The sequence below is a fragment of the Catharus ustulatus genome, chromosome 1 (assembly GCF_009819885.2).
Source record: "Catharus ustulatus isolate bCatUst1 chromosome 1, bCatUst1.pri.v2, whole genome shotgun sequence".
NCBI lineage: Eukaryota > Metazoa > Chordata > Aves > Passeriformes > Turdidae > Catharus > Catharus ustulatus.
The window spans coordinates 37,088,414-37,108,425 of record NC_046221.1 but is presented as its reverse complement, the minus strand read 5'-3'; the positions used below and the strand labels follow the sequence as shown (position 1 = coordinate 37,108,425).

The following is a 20,012-nucleotide window of genomic DNA, read 5'->3' as shown; positions in this document are numbered from 1 at the left end:
CCGCCGCTGCCGTAGGAGCAGGGGAAGCTCCGTCCCTGCCTGCCACCGCAGGGCAGCGCCGACCCGGGGTGACCGAGCCCAGTGGCAGCGGCGGCCGGCCCCGAACTGCAGCACCGTGCTGGACCACCTGGCCCCGTCAGCGGCCCCTAGCGGGCCGAGCCTGCACAGCCTTAGCTCAGCCAGTAAACCCCGCCCTGCCGCCGTTCTGTTAATAATTGCACGCGGGTCCTCGCTGCGAACGACAGAGCGGCTTATATTCGTGTGCGGCTTATCTATGGACAAAAACCAAAATATTTGCCAACACCCAGAGATGCGGCTTATAGTCAGTGCGGCTTGTATTCGTGAATTTACTGTACTTAGCTTCATTTATATTATGTCAGTTGTTGGGATTGTTTTAAATAAATGTAAATTATAATATATGAAGGAAAAATAGCTTGATCAGGTTGCTAAGCTGCAAGCAAAATTTTTAGTTTGCCCCATTTTTAACTGGGTTGTTCTTTGAATATAAATATCAATTTTCACTCAAGCAAAAGCTACCTATAAATAGAATTATGCTGATTACTATTTAAGTGTAACAAATTGAAGACAATTTAAGTAAGAGAATATTATATTTCACCCACATAGGGACCATTGCAAACTGACTACTCCTGCTTGGTCAAGGAGAAAGCCCCATTTCACTGTGTTTCATTACTATTCAGTCTTTAAAACAGAATTCACAAATTGAAATAAGATCACTATAAATTTACTTGACAGGCAAGGATTTACCTGTTTCAGTATGTACGTCACGTAACACATTCGTTTCTGCAATGAACTTCAATGGAGAGAACCAAAACAGAGCTGATGTCAGCTGTATACTTCCAATAGCTGATGCTATTTTGCTAACTAGCTGAAAGGAAACTGTAAAGCAGGTTTTTCTGAACAGAAAATCGTCTTGGAAAATGAAATGCTGAGCATCTCTGGGATGCTAATACACAATAATAATTGTGTAGAGGAATTATCTATCAATATGAGTCGTTTCACCTGAGCATTGTTTTGACTGGAGTTCATGAAAAAAAGGAGAACAACTGTGCTGCCTCATCAAGGTATTTCTTTTGAAGGAATTGTAAGAAATATTACAACTGCCCTACTCTGTTTTCCTGACCCCATGTGTACAATAGCATCATTTCTAAGTAATCTCAGTTAGGTCTACTCCAGACACAGAACACATCTATCTGCTCTGCTTCCTTCATATGCCCTACATGAACATCAGATAATTTAGAAGCGGTGGAAAACAATTCTCAGCTGATTAGAAAACTTGCTCTGAGACACTCCACTGATTTTCAGAAATAAGAGAATTCTAAGATGAATAAAAATGCTTACATTACTGCTTTTTTACTTACTTTCTGTATTGACAAAACAAGAAAGTTTTACTAGTCCTGCAGATGAAAGGAAAAGAAACTAATCACTGTATTAGTGTTCTTCCATCATGGTCAGGCTAACACTGAAAAATTCATAATAACATGCCAATTTCTTATTTCACAGTTCCAGTACGGAAAGCTGCTAAATACCCTAAGATCAAAAGGAATGCCCTCTTTGCAACTTCTGAAGAAAAATGGCAATGCATTTAATGTGGCAGAAATTATTCTAATATCCACTTTTATATTATCAAGACCAGTAACAGTTACTTTCATTATCTTTGGTCTCTAAAACATATACAAAGCGGTGTTTAAGATTAACAGCACTGCCGAGCAGAACTGGCTGAGCTAGCAATAATTCAGGGGTTGACTGCTACTACCATTCAATCAGTATTACAGAACACCCCAATCTTCAAATGACCTTCCCTAAGAAAACAGTGAAGCAGTATCCTGTGTGCATGAGTAGGTGTCACCTTCTAGTTGTGCTTGATTAATAAAGTAATAGTATTAGTTCATTATAATTTTATTCTTACATTGCTCTTCACCACACAGTCACATTTTAGTATGTATTCAGCTATTTGTTAAATTACTCTCATGGAGTGTTTGAATATATGAATTCTTTCGAGCGTTCAAGACAAAATTATAGCCTCATGAAAACCCTCATGTAGACATTCACAGAGACTGAAAGACTTTTGGTAGACATAGCATATGGAAAAACTGTGGAAAAATGGCTATATTGAAACAGAAAATTAGCCTAATCCAAGTTATACTGGTATGTATGGTGTGATTGACATAAAAGTGAAATAGAAAATGATAAGTAAGCAGGAGCTTCAGTGTGAAAAACACTATGTCTGCAGGAGAGTAAGACATGAAAATCTCAAGGATAATTAGTGGAGGAAATTGAGGAGAAAGACCAGGTAGAATCTGCTCTACACTAAACTAGTCTACATTGTACAAGCCAATCAATAAGCAGGTATTTTCTAAGCACATCCAACTTCTAGAATATTATCAGTGACAAATCTGGAAAGAGAAATGGAAGCAAATGCAATAGGAACAACCAGATGATTACCACCTGATCATCTAAAATGTACTGCAAATTACCCACCTGTTTTCAAGAAAAGAGCACGCTACATGAAGTTTAGCACGCTATATTTTCTAGCAAGCCTTTTACAGTATTGATTCACATTTCTAACCTAGGTTGCTTTTTTTTCAGGAAGCAAAGATTAAAAATAGCCAAAAATGTATTTTAAATACAGAACTTATATAATACTGAAATTGCTTCAACTCTCCTTTCAATTCCCAGCCCACCACCACACCCCAATCTTAGCATGACCAGAGAAGTTATCAGGTACTCATTACAGACTGGACTATCCTATTTTTCTGGTTGGTCAGTGGAAATAGGAAATGCTGAATGGTCTGCTTTATGTGCCTTGAAGTCATCACATTTATACAGAGGCCAGGCTGACAGTTTGATTGATTTGTTATATTTTCCAAACTCTGTTGCTTAAATCATGCAAGCATTTTACCTAGTTATTCTAACAAATGGACAAATGTCAAGAAATGTATTTTTTAAATTAAACTGTTATTAAGAAATAAACACTAAAGTCCAGATTAGTCCAGAATTAGTCCAGATTAGTCCAGTATTCTCAATGATGACTGGAGACCTGTATTATTATATATATTGTTCCTACCTTAAAAAGCCAGTGATGATGGTTAGAAATCACAATTGTTGCTTCAATCTGATGGAACTGCATTGTCAACAGTTCATCACTTAAGTGATGCTGTCCTCACAAACCAAATTAAAAACTCATATACTGATTAAAATCTATCCTCCTTCTCAGTAAAGCAGAACTCTCTCATTAAGATAGTTACTTAAATATATAAACATCTAGACTACGCTTTTAGTTTTTTTTACATTTCAAAATTTGTTGTCTGATTGGTTATTTTATGAAAGAATTACGTGCTACGAACTCACACCATGAAGATCAATGCAAGTGCTCACACATATGTACACATGCATGTATTTGAAGCCATTTATTTAATTTCAGATGAATTTGAACAAGATCTATTTCTACTAGGCTCACACAGACAGGTCTTCTGGTAGAAGATAAAAAATTCTGTTTATGCCTTCAACTTGTGGAAAATATGTAACTGAACTCAACTGTAAATATTTTAACTATCACATTTAACATAGGCCTTGGGAAAGAAATCTTTCAAAAACCCCAGGATTTACCCAATCCTCTGCATGTGGAACTGGTTGGTAGCACACAGAGAGACATCAGCTGCATTTTAAAATGGAAAAATCCACCAATTATAAACTGTGTCCGGCTAATGAAACTCAGTGAGAAAAAACACCTTCACTGACAGAGTTGCAACACCAAGGATGAACATTATTTTTAGCAAGAAAAGCACACCACACATTTAGATTTCAAAATCTGTAAATGTGTTGCCAATACTGTTAGACCTACATTCCAACAGTAAAACTGAAACCATACTTACAGTAGGTATAAATCAAATCTTCATTAAAATGGTGCTCCCACTCTACTTTCATCGAAACCTCTGAATATTAGATATATTTCTGAAATCACAAACTACAGAAACTACATTTCTAATAAATGTATGTATCTTTAGTACCCAGAAGCCAAACTGGAGTTCTTAACAGCAGTAATAAACATGTAATTTGCATTTTCCAGACATTTTATTAAGCACAGGATGGTACCAATAGCAAAGAGCCCTTCACAAAAGTAGGAAACCAAACACAGGGTATCCCAAACTGCTAGTAGCATCTGCACCATTTCAAATGATGTGTTATAGAGTGAGAATCAGAAGCTGCCTACCATTGCCCCAAGCAGTAACAGCAAGGAAAGGAACTCTGGTAGGGACTCCTTATAAACTCTTTGCCCTTAAGAATCATTATAGGTAGCAGGAACGCAAACAAAACATTATCTAATTGAATGTCTGTATAAATTGTATCCAAGCAGTCCAGTATTCAATGTCAATGCACCAGAAGGCATCTTTGTTGTGGCACTGGAACAAGCAGAAGAGCTATTCTTAGTCCTTTCATGACAACTGCCATGGTCAGCTTGCTCTGCAGCTGCAAAAGGAGTTGTTTTAAACTGTATGTGCTGCTGGAGAAGAATGTTGTAATAGCAAATAAGAAAGGAAACTACTGTAAAATCAGACTGCAAACCTCACAACTCAAATGAATAGTTCTAACAATGTGGTCACCACACTGAAAAAATTCTGAAACATCCAACTTCTAATTGGGCCACCATAAACAACACAAGTTGACTTCTACCAAGGAAAAAACATTCACGGCTTTCCTCTGCTCTGCCAAGACTGTCACCTTGTTGTAGAAGGCGACAGGTTGGCTCAGCCTGATTTCCCTTTTGTAAACCCACGCTGAGTTTTTCCAATCTCTTTCTTGTGAGGCCACAGTTGGAACATTTATCCCAGTTTGGGGTTTTCAGTACAATAAATATATGGACTACCTTGTGTCCAGACCAAAGCCACAGAGATTTAAGGAACTGGAGCATCTTTTATATGAGAGGTTGAGAGGGCTGGGACTGGTAGCCTGGAGCAGAGAAGGCTCAGAGGGAATCTCGGGTGGTCAAACACTGGAAGAGGTTTCCCAGATTTACTGTGGAGTCTCCACCCTCAGCGATATTAAACAGCCAACTAGACACAGCCTTGGACAACCTGCTCTGTCTGATACTGCTTTGAGCAAGGAGTCAGGGTTAGATGATCTCCAACCTAAATGACTCTATGTATAAAAGTATTTTAGTAAAGTTGACATTTCCAGTCAAATGAAGCTTTCTGGCTCAAGACAACAATCAATAATAACTTCACTATAGATAAAAATCAGGCGTGGTTTTGCACAGAAAGTTCAAAGTTCTAGAAACAAAAGCTGATTTTTCTCCCATCCAAATACAATCTGAAGTACCAAGGTAAGAAAATTAAGCTGCTAACTGCTACTTCCTTACACACAGAGGACTCATCATGTCAAACCAAATTTCCGTCAAAACGGTAAGTTTTTTAGTAAATTTATTGTCTAAATTAGAAAATATTTCTTCAACTATGCAAGAAAGTAAGTTTAGCACAGAAGTACGGAGTCACTGAAATTAGAAGGGACCTCAGGAGGTCATCTGGTCCAAATCCCCTTGCTCATGCAGGGCCACTTACCATGGCTGGCTGCCCAGGGCCATGTCCAGATGGTTTTTGAGTATCTCCACAGCTGGAGACTCCACAGTCACTCTGGGCAACCTGTTCCCATGCCCAGTCACCCTTACAGTCAAAAAGTGTTACCTGATGTTCTAACAGAGCCTCCTGTTTTTCATTTCACGCCTTTTCGCCTGTCACTGGGCACTGATGAAAATAGCCCACCTCTGGCCTCTTTGCACCTCTCCTCAGGCATTTATATACATTGATGAGATCCCACTCAGCCTTCTTTTCTCCAGACTAAACAGTCCCAGCTCTCCCAGCCTTTCTGTGTAGGAGAGATGCTCCATCACCTTAGCGTCCCTTTGTTTGACTCTTCAACAGATGCATGCCTCCCTTGGGGAACCCAGGACTGGACACAGCACTGCAGGTGTGGCCTCAGCAGCACTGAACAGAGGGCAAGGATCACTTCTCTCAAGCACAACTTATGTTATGATATAATCAAGTACTATGTTTCTCTATAGACTTTGAACCACTGTCTTCTTCAAAAAAAAAAAAGGAAAAAAAAAGCTGATGAAATTTCCATTATGCTTACTGAATTCACTACCACATTATGATAAAAATATAATGCTGTACCTGACAGTGGCAGTTTATCCATTTTAGTGGGAAAAACATGGTAACAGACTCATGGTTTAACTTTTTCAGCCTACTTTTCCTCTCTCATCTCTTTTTGAAATGTTTTCTATTCTAGAAAAGACATACATAGAAAAAGTCTTTTTTTTTCTTCAGAAAGAAGCAAGACAAGATTATGTAATTGCAGGACCAAAAGATATGAAATCCACTTACCAAAACCAATTCTTGTAGGCCTGAGAAAAAACAGGACATAAAGAGTTCTTAATTCTGCAGTATCCCAAAATGAATTATTTTCCCCAGTTTAAGAAAATTTACCAAAGGAACAAACTTCCATAAAGGTCCACAGGTTCTCCATTAAAGAGACTTCTATTTGTTCTCAATTCCTCACGAGTCAAGTATATGAGAAAGACTAGATTGAAGACAGAGTAAATATAATAATCAGCAGCTCTTTTCCAAACTATGCACCCAAGGACAATAAACACTTTCAAATCCAACAGTCACTTCTTTTCACTTTCCTGATAATCTGGTTTTTGCAGAAAAATAATTTTCATAATTTTAAAACTAAAGCTGATGGAATGAAAAAATGCGTGAAAAGGGACAATAAGTAAAGACGAGTATGAAATGAAAATAGCCTCTATCTGTATAAGAAGCAAAAGTCTATTGTGTACAAAAAAATTAATAGGTAGTTAATAGGTTATTTCTGAAATGAGAACTATCAGTAGCAGTTCTAATAGCCACAATTTTTTCCACACAAATGGCATCAAAAAGACAAACACTAAATTTAAAATTTGTTGAGAAAGAGAACTGCTATTGGAAATATGGAATACATATGAGAAGTTGCTATGCATCTGATCTATTTTTATGTTCTTCCATAAACATTTCATTGGACTACATTAAAACTGGACAGAAAGCTACACAATCTCTTCTTCCTAAGTAGCCGTACTATTTTATGCTCTTATGAATACTGTGAGTCAGCCATTAGCCATAATGGGATTAGTGAGAGGATACAAAAAGCTTTGCAGTTCATGCTCTCAACAAGAAATGCAGAAATCTTGACTTCACAGAAGCATTAAATTGTCATTATCAGAGCTCTTCAATCAATGCAAAACAGCTCATACTTTACAATATTTGGCAATGGAGTCTTGCGTATCCAAAATTAGACATTTGCTTTGTGGACTGAAAAAGCTCCGCATAAGTTGAGGTTATCATCTGCAGCTCTGTTTTTGGAAGCATAATTACAAGCTTCATGCTGTTATAAAACAGGAAAATAAAAACTGATAATAAGCAGCACAACTCTGTCTGAAGAAACTGTCCGAGCTATTCACTATATTTTTCATGAATGCATTGTTTTCAGTTTTTGTGACAGACTAACAGCTATACAATCAGTAAGTATTTCAATTCAACTCAAAAACCAGGAACTACAATTACTATAATTTATTAAACATGGCAAAAACCATTACCTGAGCTATTCGCAATATTAAATTGTAATGAATTATGTATGTTTTCCCTTAGATCTCCAACCACCAAACTATATCTATTTATTTCTTAAATGAAGACAGTTCTATTCTGCAGAGACTGATAATGAAAATAAGCAATACTGTAGAAAGCCAGAGGCTATCATGGAAACAGTGAGAAACTGTGTTATCACAATTTAAATACTGCATTTGTGTTGCAAACTCTGAAATTTACTGTTTTAACACGTGTTATAACAATCTACCACTAAGACTGAGAAAGTTGTTGAAAGTCTAAGCAGCTACATATCTCACACCTTGATGATCTTTGCAAATCTGGGGGCAGCATTAATTCATACAGCTTCCAGAGTGCTTAGCTACTTCAGCTAGATCAAAATTTCAGGAGTTATATCTACTATCTCTAATCAACTTACTGGAAAAACACACACTCAATGCAAAAATCAACACAAGTAACTGTCTTTAACAGTTCTTTTCCTGCTGGAGCACAAGGTCAAGTCCAATAGTCACTTTAGCTATCCAGAAAAGATCTAATAACTTTAAAAGTCTAAAAATTTAATGTCAACTTTATTTTAATATGAGTATTTGAAAGCTAACTTTGTCAGATGCTTTGGAAAATCTAACCAAACTGATCTGCTGTGTCTATATGCTTTTTGACATCAAAGAACTGCAAGGGATTAATGAGTCCTTCATTTTATAAAAGTCGCATTAACTCTTCCCCAACATGACACATTTCTCCACGTTTCCTCTAATTTTCTTCTTCAAAACAGTTTCTACCCATTTCCACAGTACAGATGTCAACCTGTCTGATCTGTAATTTCATCATCTTCCCTGGAAATCTCTTAAAACACTGGTACCACACTAACAACTTTGATAGTCGGTTTCAAGTGAAAGAATACACACAACAATTAGCAGTTTGATAAATCAACTCTTGAGATCTTTCAGAGTTCTTAAATGAGCATCTCATCTTTCTGGTATATTATTTTCCCAGTCTTTTGCTCTCCTGTGTAACATCTTCTGTCAGCATTTCACTTAGAGATGAATTCTCCAATCAGTCTTTTATAAAGAAGCCTTTCATGTGAAACCTCAATCTCTACAGGTATATGAATGCAAAAACTAATTAAGTATTGAGTCTTTGCCTCTTTAGCTGGGGCTTTCTTTTAAGCATTGATCAGCTAGTGATCTTAGATAATCTTTGACTGACTTCTGTTTCTGCTTTTTCAGAAAAGAGGTTTCTGTTATTTTTAAGTTTGTGCAGAAAAATTTTAATTCTTCACTGTCAGTTTTCTTCAATTTCTTATTTAACCATGGCAGGGTTAAATATGCATCCTGTCTTCCCCATCCACACATAACTTCAGCTATTTGGAAGATGCCTTCTTTTCATAAGAACCTCCCTCATTTTGTTCTCTCCAAGCGATTTTCAGTAAGTGGCACATATTTACTTCAAACTCCCCAGGCAGCACCTTTAGTGTCTGTGATGTCTGCTCTTTTCACTACTTTTTTTATCTTTTTGTTTTGTTTCATGTAGTTATGCTCTCAAGTACAAAAGCAAGGAATAACAGCTTTTCAATCTTCTGTGTGAAGCATTAAGTTCTCTTCTTCATAAGTAAGATAATGCTAAGAGGTAAATTGTAACATGGAGCGCCCATGGAGCTCGACTTCAAAGTCATGAGCTCAAGAACAACATACTCAGAACACAGCTTTCATGGACTATGCCAGTCACATATTCCTCAGGAAAGACACTACATGGACAAATCTGAATTTTCTTAAGTGCACAATTCAAGTGATGAGTAGATGTTATCATGTGATTTAAAATCATGTGATATCCAAAGATTGAGTTCTACTGCAGGAGATTTGGTGTCATTGAACTCAGCCTCCTCTGACACAATCAGAAACTGAATATTTAGGCCTGTGCACGACTTGAAGCAGCATATTCACTCAGTTTAAGGGGTGAATTACCAGTGCTGGATGCAGAATTTTTTGGTTGCCCCAGAAGTTTGCAACCTCAAAGGGTAATTTGGGGAACAAAGGTTTCTCAGCTGAATAACTCTGACACATTAGCAGTGTCACAATAGGCCAAGCTGAAATAGAAAAGTCTTGCTCTGCTTGTTCTCTCAAGACACAAATCTATAATCACAGCATGATGACTGTAATCCTCCTTATCATATTTGCACAGTAATCATAACCAAGTACCTACACCAACAAGAGGTAATTAATACAGATTTTATGAGCTAAGTGTAACTCAAAACAGATCTGCTAATCACTTTCTTAGGCCCTGTGAAGGAGAGAGTGGATATACCCTTTGCTTCCTTCAGAATTATGAGGTTCAATCCAACATGCCCAATAAAGAAGTGCTCCACTGAATTAATCTATATTAATATCAAGAAGAGTTTTAAAAGTGAAGAATATTTACGATTTTGAGCCGTAGCTGAAGTATGAGAGGACTACTAACATTTTACCAAAACCTTGACAATCAGACCTTTTCACATAGGCTTTTAATAAACCCTAACAGTATCAGTCCAGTCAGTAACTCCACCAGGTACAGTATCAAACTATCTGCTTTCCAATGGGAATGACGTGTTCATGTCCATGTTCAAAATACAGGCTAACTTATTTAGTTTATGTCATTGCTGAAATTTCCATCTCTGTAACATGAAGTTAACTTCTGCATGATCGCACCTGCAAGCTGCTGTACTGAGTCAGTAGCTGGAAAGAGCCTAAAGTGAGGTAACTGGATTTAAGCTTTCTACAGCACTGCTCATCCCCAATGACATGTTGTTTTTCAATTTAATAGCGTCACTCTATTTTAATATCTCTCATTTTCATTTTCTTACAACCCCCCCACCAATAAACACAGACCTGCTTTCAAGTCATCCCTAGGGTGTATATACACAATCTATTGATTTCATTTAAATTAAATACAGATCTATACTGCATTCTGTAGACATTCTGAATTACAAAATCACCTCAAAATTTAAAAAATAAAATTAAAAACCATCCCCAGAAACTGGGGGGGAAAAAAAGGAACTAGCAGCATTATCTAATTAGGATTTAATAACATCCTAATTACTATAGCAGCACTTCTTTTTCACACAGGTACAGTTATCTGCCTGTTCTGTGTTAGTTTTTCTCTTAAAAGTAAATGCCAGCTTCTCAAGTTCAGAAAACCTGATCCTCAGCAGATGGGACACTTCATCCTCCACTAAGGGCAGAGACAGTCAAGCTCTCAGCAGGATCTGGCTTTATTTCTATGGTCCTCTAGCATCTCTTTGCAGTGCTATTATACTCATCACTGAATAATGCTGCAGACTTTTTTTCACTTGCCATAGTATAACTTTTAAGGTTCACTTACGGTTTATCTTAATGGTTAAAAGACATTTAAAAAAACATGCAATGGTGTGGAAGAGGCACTTGCCTTAACTCCAAGCTTCAGTCTGCAGCACTGATCAGTGATGGGTGTGATGACACCAAGAGAGTGCATGCTGAAGTATCACATAAAGGAAGCTGAAGTTCATGAACAAGAGGGAAAAATAAAACATTGTTAAACAGTGAAAAGATGGCAGGGTGAAAAATACTCAGGAGCATGGAGAAGCTAAAGAAAAATGTTCATCTTAAACTTTTGCCTTTCTCAAAAATTCTTAGCTATATTTGATTTTTATTATCCTGAAAAGATACTCCAGTTCCTATAACATGGATGGGAGGGTTTTTAACCCATGACTAGTACCTAGTGTTGATCACTTAACAGCTCCTCCATTAATATAGCAGTGAATGTAGACAATTTAAGAAAGCATTATGTGCTATTTGTTTAAAGAAAAAAACCCCAAGTATCTACTGATACACTATTTTATTATCATTTACCTCCTTGTTTCTTTAAAAAAATCTCATGCTACACTGAAAATACTCTTTCCTTTCCATGTGCCCCTGCAGTATTGCACTTATTTGCAATTATTTCAAGGTGGACTGACTGTCCTGATGTTAAGGTCTTGCATCCTTTCTCAACTGACAGCGCAACGAGTCCTTCAAGCACTCCCAATGTAAACAAATTCTGAATAATTAAAATCTTGAACATTACTTTCTACATTTATTATCATTTTATAGAAAAGAGAGTATTTCTGGCACATAAGAATCCCTTCATTAGCTAAAAATACCATAAACCTGGAACAATCACACTTTGAGAACGCCATTACACATGCCTCATTGAGAGGACACACAAGGTAGTGACAGTCTATGCATGTATTTATGATATGGATCAAGGTTTGTTTCATAAACATTGGACTCTTTTTTATCCACATGATTTCATACAGTACTTGACACACTGGAAGCACACAGTTACATAATTCTGACCTGTATTGAGGCCCTAAGCCAGCAGAAAGTAAGACAAGTAGGTAATCATTGCTTTGATAGTACATCCACCCCTTCTCAATTTGGGATAAAGAACTCTCATTATTAAATAGAATTTCACACCCACGTATTAATTAATTGTGATAAAAATATCCCCAAGTCAAAACTAATGAGGTAAGATTTGTCCTTTTGAGGATTCATTATATTAATGTACACCAAAATCATACAACCCCCCCAAAAAATGTCAGACTCTACATATCTGCCATTATAGCAAATACCAACATATGAACTAAAACAGTGTCACATTTCTTTTTCTCTCTTTGTGGAAAGGGTGATATAGATGTCTCCCACTGTTTCACAATGTGCTTTCAGAAATAAGAGCATGGAAATATGTCTCCCATGGCTGATTTCATTTTCCAGCATAGCCTACAGATTTTAATTGCCTAAAATCTTCTGTCAAACTGAAAGGAGTATTGGCAAAACCCAAATGTCACAAATTGAAATGCATCTCATTATTTTAACTTATAACCTTCATTTGATTAAAATAATCTTGAATTTACTTATCTTCAATACTATTTAGAGCGAGAAGCAACATCATACTCTTTGTCTGAAATTGAGCATTTATATTTTAGGGAAAAGAAGATGGAAAAATGGAGGGTTTTTTGCCAGTAAAAAAAATCTTCTGTTTTTTACAAGTACAAGTAAAGTATAGATTTCTCAAGTACAGAAACATTCAAATCATGTATAGAGTATAAGATGTGTGTGGGGAAAAACATATGTGAGAGACAGAGAGCAAACCAAACTTAGATTGCAAAGATTTCTGGAGTCACGAGTCACCTTTGTCTAAGTGATATTCAAACAAAAAATTTATTCCAGATTTAGAACTAAGATTTTAAGTACAGTAATTTCACGATTACAAGCCGCACCGTTTTGACTAAAATTTTGCTCCCACACCAGAAATGCGGCTTACACTCAGGAGCAGCTAATATGTGAATAATTTTCTGACATTTTCAACCCTGGAAGTGCAAACTGAGGCGCCGAGTCGAGCAACCTGCCAGTAAAACCCGGCTTTACCCGATTGTTACGCATTGGTTACTCTGTTGCGCCGCAGGTGGAGCTGGCTCTGTGCAGGCAACGTGGGGGGTGGGGAAGGCGGGGGACTGCCTCCTTCAGACAGAGTAGCCCGGGGGAGAGACGGGGTGCCCCCTCCTGCTGGTCCCCCGGCCCGGGAGGGAGGCAAGCGGTTCCTGTCCCCTCCTGTCACCGCCGCCGTGGATGCCAGCGGGCTCCTTCCCCTCCTGCCGCTGCTGCCGTGGGTGCCAGCGGGCTCCATCCCCTCCTCCCACCACCGCCATGGGTGCTGGCAGGCTCTGTGCTCCCCCTGCCACTTCGGCGCAGCACTGGGCCGGGGCGAGCAAGCCCAACGACGGCGGCGGCCAGCCCCGAGCGGCCCCGCTGAGCAGCAGTGCCGAGCTGGGCCACCTGGCCCCATCGAGCCCCAGCAACCCCGAGCTCTCACAGCCCAAGCCGAGCCAGTAAACCCCACCATGCCGCAATTCTGTTACTATTTGACAGAGCAGCTTATAATTGGGTGCAGCTTATTTATGACAAAGAACGAAATGTTTGCCAACACCCAGAGATGCGGCTTATAGTCCATGCGGCTTGTAATCATGAAATTACTGTACCTAGAATAGCTTAATAACTAACAAGCAACATCACATCAGAACAAACTGCAGGTAGAGACATCTCCATCAAGATCTTTATGTGTTGCAGCTGTAATCCCAACAGTCAAGCTCGTTTACATCCTAATTATAGTGATATCCTGTAAGCTACCACTAAGAGGATACACACTATCTTCTTGTAGCTGTGCTATCATTCCAACCAGATTTTGTCCTATTTATGGCACCACTGAACTACAGAAACTCCAACTAAATTGGTAATTATCAATTAGTGGGTTTTTGACTTTGGTATAGCATAATTCTAAAGCTACTTTTTCCTTAGAAAGCAGTTTACATATGAAACTAGGCTACTGGTTAATTTTTTCTCCATATTCTTTTCTGGTAAGTGACTTGATGCTGCCAGGTGAGATTTTTCATTATAGCGCACAAAATTATTGCAAAATTATCATCACGTGAAAGAAAGCATTAAATAAATGAATAAATAATCAATTACACTCTGCCAGATTACTTTAGTGGAAGTAAGGAGGACATTTCAAATCACACCGTTCTGGATCTTTTTTCCACATTTCAAATTGATGCAAAACAGATGTAAATCAGTATTTATTGGTGTATTAGTTCGTCTTTCCTTTTTTCTTGCAACATGTTTAATTTCCATCTCTAAAGACACTACTTATGTATTTACTGAAACATAATGTCTGAAGTTAACATTACAGCTGCTTACATGTGTAAAAATGGCTAATTCAATTACATCTGTAAGAAAGATAGAGAAAAGAAAAATAAAAGAGCACGTGTACAACTGTACACACCAAGGTGCTTATAAAACTACAATACCTAAAAGCAGTACCTGACATTTTTGTATTCTATGTTGAGTCAAAGCCAAAATAAACCAGAGTCCACAAAGTGAAAAATGCAAAGTAGTAAGAGGTTTATAGACATACAGTAAGTTTCAAAATACTGAAAAACAGGTGAATCAATACATCCTCTTCTTCATGTTAAATCCTCTTGGTTATAACCACTTTACCTTCTGAAGTGTATATATATTTGCATGCAGTATATTAATAATCTCTATGTTTTACTCTGTATGAAAACACTACCAACTGCTGTACTTTCACGGGAATAACTTTCAAGCACAAGTAATGAAGCATGGAATAGGAAGTCACAGGTTAAAATCACAGTAATTTCACAACTATAAGGTGCACCCTTTTGACTAAAATTTTGGTCCAAACCCAGAAGTGCGCCTTATACCCCGGAGCGCCTTATATAGGGACAAAAGTTCGGAAATTTGCCAACCTGGAAGTGCGAGCCCACAGCAGCCCTGAGACGAGCCGAGCCCGCCTGGCCCCGAGCCGAGCCAGTAAACACCGCGATCACGATTCTGTTACTAATTCTTTATTTTGTTGTGCACAGATCCTCACCTTATACTCCGGAGCACCTTATACTTGTGAAATTACTGTGCTTTTAAAGCCGGCATGGTACAGTATATTACATATATATTTAAAAACTCTTTCAAACAGACAATATAGGACAAGCACAAAAAACTACTCACCATTTCATATGCTGTTACAATCTTTTTCAAGACCTCTGGAACAATCCCTTGTAGCTCCATAGTTGGATACTGATCACTGAGATTCACTACTACCAAGGGTGTATTATCAGGACCAACCAAGTGCATAGACACTGCCAAAATGCACTGCATGAGATTTGCTACAGGAGAGAGGCCACATAATTCTTTGAATGAAACTACTGCATTCTGCAAAAAGGAAAGAAAGAGTTTCCTTTACAGTTAAATATGAAACTTAAAGTCTTGTTATTTCAGGATAAAATACTTTACTGTTATACTTGTGCTACAGTGTTGAGCTACAATTACCAGCTTTTCCTTGAAGAACTGGCATTTTTGAAACCAATCAATATTACACATATATTTTACAAAAATGGTAAAAATTCAAGTAACATAGTAAATGCCACAGAAAAAAACATACATTTAGAACATATATATATCTCCTCTCTATCATGGCTAAAATTAACTATGCAAATAACAGATTCTAAAACATAGTGGTTATATATTTTGAAAAAATTAAAGATATTTTTTAAATGCCATCAAGAGAAAAAAAAATTAGATGCCAATTGAGTAAAATGAAGCAAGTAGGAATTCAGCACATTTGTAACTTTAAACATACCTGAACTACAATGCAGACATGCTGTGGATCTGTGGGCTCCCATTTGGTGTGATTGACAAACCCAGCACTCCACTACTGATGTATTCCTATCACAGAATCACACTTCAGTGACATTTTTAAGGTACATCAGCTCAAACATTGACTCTGTACCTTTCCCTAAGATTTCTTACAGTCATATTTTATATACAGTATAGTAGAATATAAAGCTATAAGTTTATACTTGAAGAAAGTTTACAGCATTGGAAATACACTGTGACTCCAAGTAGCCACTGGCATTCCCAGAATTTAGGATTTTTATACCAATTGGGAACTGGTGATCTATGGCAGGTCTGGAGTGGCATATTTAAGTTACAAATGTGCTCCGTGCTCCTTTCTCTCATGTTGCACCAGGCAGGGTATCTGGCACAAATTTTCTTTTTAATCCAAATCACCTTCCATCTTGCTGGCATGGTAAGACTCATTTGTGGGCATGTCTCCTAGAAAGATAGAATGCCAACCTTAACTCAAACAGGAATCAAATCTGAAATATTTTGCTGACCCTTTATCAGACAAAATATACCAAAGCAGACTTCCAAATATGCATGTACAGCATAGTAATGCAAAATTATGCGAACCCTAAATTGCACCTACCCAGTCAGAGTGTACTTTTAGCAAATGTCCTGGAAACAGAAACTTCTTTTATCAACTGATGTACACTTCAATGACACAATAATTACACAGTTCAAGAGACAAATGTTGTGAAGTCCATTCAAACAGATTTTGCTTGAGATATGTACCATGGATAAGCCATTATGAATAACCATTTACAGAGAGATTAACAAGGACCCAGGGATTGTAAATATTCGCTAATGACAGGCAGGACAGGACAAATATGTACTACTACTGTAACTCTTGTCTTTGGACTTCCAACTCTATATCCAGAGACTATTCCTCATACTTTTAAGTAACTTAAACATGTAACATCACATCCAATTCAACCACACATATTTTTAGCAGTGATTAATACATAACAGTTATAACATCAGCTTTTGCCATGGTAATATAGGAGCAAAAGAAACAAAAAAGGCTATTCTTATACAGATTTAGAGAAACTATTAAATTCTCTGTTGCACTTTTTTTCCCCCTCTTATTCCATCTTACATTTTTAAAAAATCAAACTAACCAACTTTCCCCTTTATAATCTGGTTTCTGAGGATATTATGAGGATATAATGGTCATAAAAATCATTACAATTTATAACACAAAATTTCAGTAATATAGAAATCAAACAATTTCACATTCCCTGACATAAACTGATACTTATTTTAATTGAGTGGTTTGTTTGCTTGTATTAGCTGTAAAAACTTAGTTACACATAGTTTAAATGGCTCACATTATATAATCTGCTAGCAAAGTTAAGAGAAACTAATCTTCCCTCATGTGCCTAAAATATCTTCTCAATAGCATTTTGAGATAATGATAAATTTAGTTGATAGCATATCTTTCAAACTGACAGAATAAAATACATAACATACTTTTTAATATCTCATGTTCAAAGAAACTCCACTGTAGAGTCTGTTTTCAATTATATCATTATAGTGTGCATTCTGCAGCATGCACATTCACGAGTTTAATGTAGCAAAATTCTATGTTTACACTGCTTCCTCAAGTCAGTTCTTCCTTGAAAAGTATCTTAAAATTACAGTATTCTTCATATGACAGAATTCTTCCCTTCAGTAATTAACTACAGGTAAAGTTCATTTTACATGCAGCTTGTAATTTGAAACATTCATGAGTCAAAGTATCACTCTTGTATTTTTTTAATTATCTTTTGAAAGAGCAAATTTATATACCAAGTGGAATGGAAAAGCTGCATAATGATGTACTAATTTCTTCTTTCATATAAAATTAGCTTTAAAATTGTATTACTATTAGAATCTCTTTAATATAAGACTATTCATGAAGAAAATTTATATACACTGATGTGCCTTTAAAATCCAGAATCAGGTTTCAGACATTTCTTTTAATCTCTTTTGCCCTAGTATTGTATAACACCAAGAGGATTTGACAGGTCAGTCCATTTGAAATAACAACTCTTAATTTTGTTGATCACTGCTAGTATTCTATCAGAAGTTCATAGTTAAAAGTTTTACTAAATGGAATGTAACTTTACAACTCTATTTTAATACATTTCTAAAAGGGGTTATTTACCTGGAATCTCCAAGTAACACTTATTTTGAAATGAGATCTCTTGGCCTCCACAAAACATAGCACCTCCCCTGAATTCACTTTTCCCTTAAATTCAATGTGCTTACTAACATGACATTTAAAGTAGGACAACCTCTTCTAGAAGATGCCTTCTAATACCTTGGTGCTAATGGCATATATTTCGAACATAACTGGGAAGAATCATGGAAAGCAAATGGATCTTTCTTGAAAGTACTGCCTTCTATTTAGGAATAAAGAAAAAACATAACTGGAAACTATGGTAAACATTCTTAGACATACAAGTAAGGTTTCAGATAAGCATTAAAGTCTCCCTTTTGTATCTGTTGTATTTTCTTCCCACATTTCTACCTACAGTAATTTCACGACCATAAGGCGCACCGGACTATAAGGCGCACCCCCCGGGAGCCGGCACATTTTGCAACTTTGTAGATCAGATAAGGCGCACCGGTCTATAAGGCGCACCGGGGTTTTTTTTGCAGCGAGGCTCCGCCCCCAGCTCCTCCCGCACGCTTGCTGGTCGAGGCCCCGCCTCAATCCGGCAGCCATTGGCTCCCGGGCCTGCCTGTACCCGGCAGGGCCGGGCTATGCCCACCGCCGCTCCGTGCAGCATCCCCAGGGCCCCGCTGTTCCGGGAGTTCCCTGGCGCTCCGGGTGACCCAATGCCGGCAGGCTTGCCCCGTGCCGCCGCTGCCCCGATTCCAGCTGCTTGCCCCCTCCCCGCGTGGCAGCCGCTCCGATTCTGGCGGTTTTCCCCCTCTCCGCATGGCGGCCGCCGTGCTTCTGGGGGTTTTCGCCCCCCCCCGCGCGGCGGCCGCCGTGATTCCGGGGGCTTTCGCCCCCCCCGCGCAGCGGCCGCCGTGCTTCTGGGGGTTTTCGCCCCCCCCCGCACGGCGGCCGCCGTGATTCCGGGGGCTTTCGCCCCCCCCGCGCGGCGGCCGCCGTGTTTCCGGGGGCTTTCGCCCCCCCCGCGCGGCGGCCGCCGTGATTCTGGGGGCTTTCGCCCCGCCCGTGCGGCGACCGCCGTGATTCCGGGGGCTTTCGCCCCCCCCCGCGCGGCGGCCGCCGTGATTCCGGGGGCTTTCGCCCCCCCCGCGCGGCGGCCGCCGTGATTCCGGGGGCTTTCGCCCCCCCCGCGCGGCGGCCGCCGTGATTCCGGGGGCTTTCGCCCCGCCCGCGCGGCGACCGCCGTGATTCCGGGGGCTTTCGCCCCCCCCGCGCGGCGGCCGCCGTGATTCCGGGGGCTTTCGCCCCCCCCCGCGCGGCGGCCGCCGTGATTCCGGGGGCTTTCGCCCCGCCCGCGCGGCGACCGCCGTGATTCTGGGGGCTTTCGCCCCCCCCGCGCGGCGGCCGCCGTGTTTCCGGGGGCTTTCGCCCCCCCCGCGCGGCGGCCGCCGTGTTTCCGGGGGCTTTCGCCCCGCCCGCGCAGCAGCCGATCCGATCCCTGCGGCTTTCGCCCCCCCCCGCGCAGCAGCCGATCCGATCCCTGCGGCTTTCGCCCCCCCCGCGCAGCAGCCGATCCGATTCCTGCGGCTTTAACACCCCCCGCAAGGGAGCCGTCCCAATGTCGGCGGGCCGGCCCCGCGCGGGGGTGGCCCCGAAGCCGGCGGGTCCGCCCCGCGCGGGGGCGGCCCCGAAGCCGGCGGGGAGGCCCCGATACCGGCGGGTCCGCCCCGCGCGGGGGCGGCCCCGAAGCCGGCGGGTCCGCCCCGCGCGGGGGCGGCCCCGAAGCCGGCGGGGAGGCCCCGATACCGGCGGGTCCGCCCCGCGCGGGGGCGGCCCCGATGCCGGCGCGTCCGCCCCGCGCGGGGGCGGCCCCGATGCCGGCGCGTCCGCCCCGCGCGGGGGCGGCCCCGAAGCCGGCGGGGAGGCCCCGATACCAGCGGGTCCGCCCCGCGCGGGGGCGGCCCCGAAGCCGGCGGGGAGGCCCCGATGCCGGCGGGACGGCCCTGCGCG

General features: G+C 40.3%; 1 protein-coding gene across 1 annotated transcript in view; it reads right to left on the bottom strand.

The window, feature by feature from the left end:
* PLCL2 (phospholipase C like 2) overlaps positions 1–20,012 on the bottom strand; it is a 122,905-nt gene that overhangs the window by 26,190 nt on the left and 76,703 nt on the right. Inside the window, exon 4 of the mRNA XM_033066925.1 lies at positions 15,221–15,424. Coding sequence (XP_032922816.1) covers positions 15,221–15,424 — 204 coding nt within the window. The remainder of the gene's footprint in view (positions 1–15,220; positions 15,425–20,012) is intronic.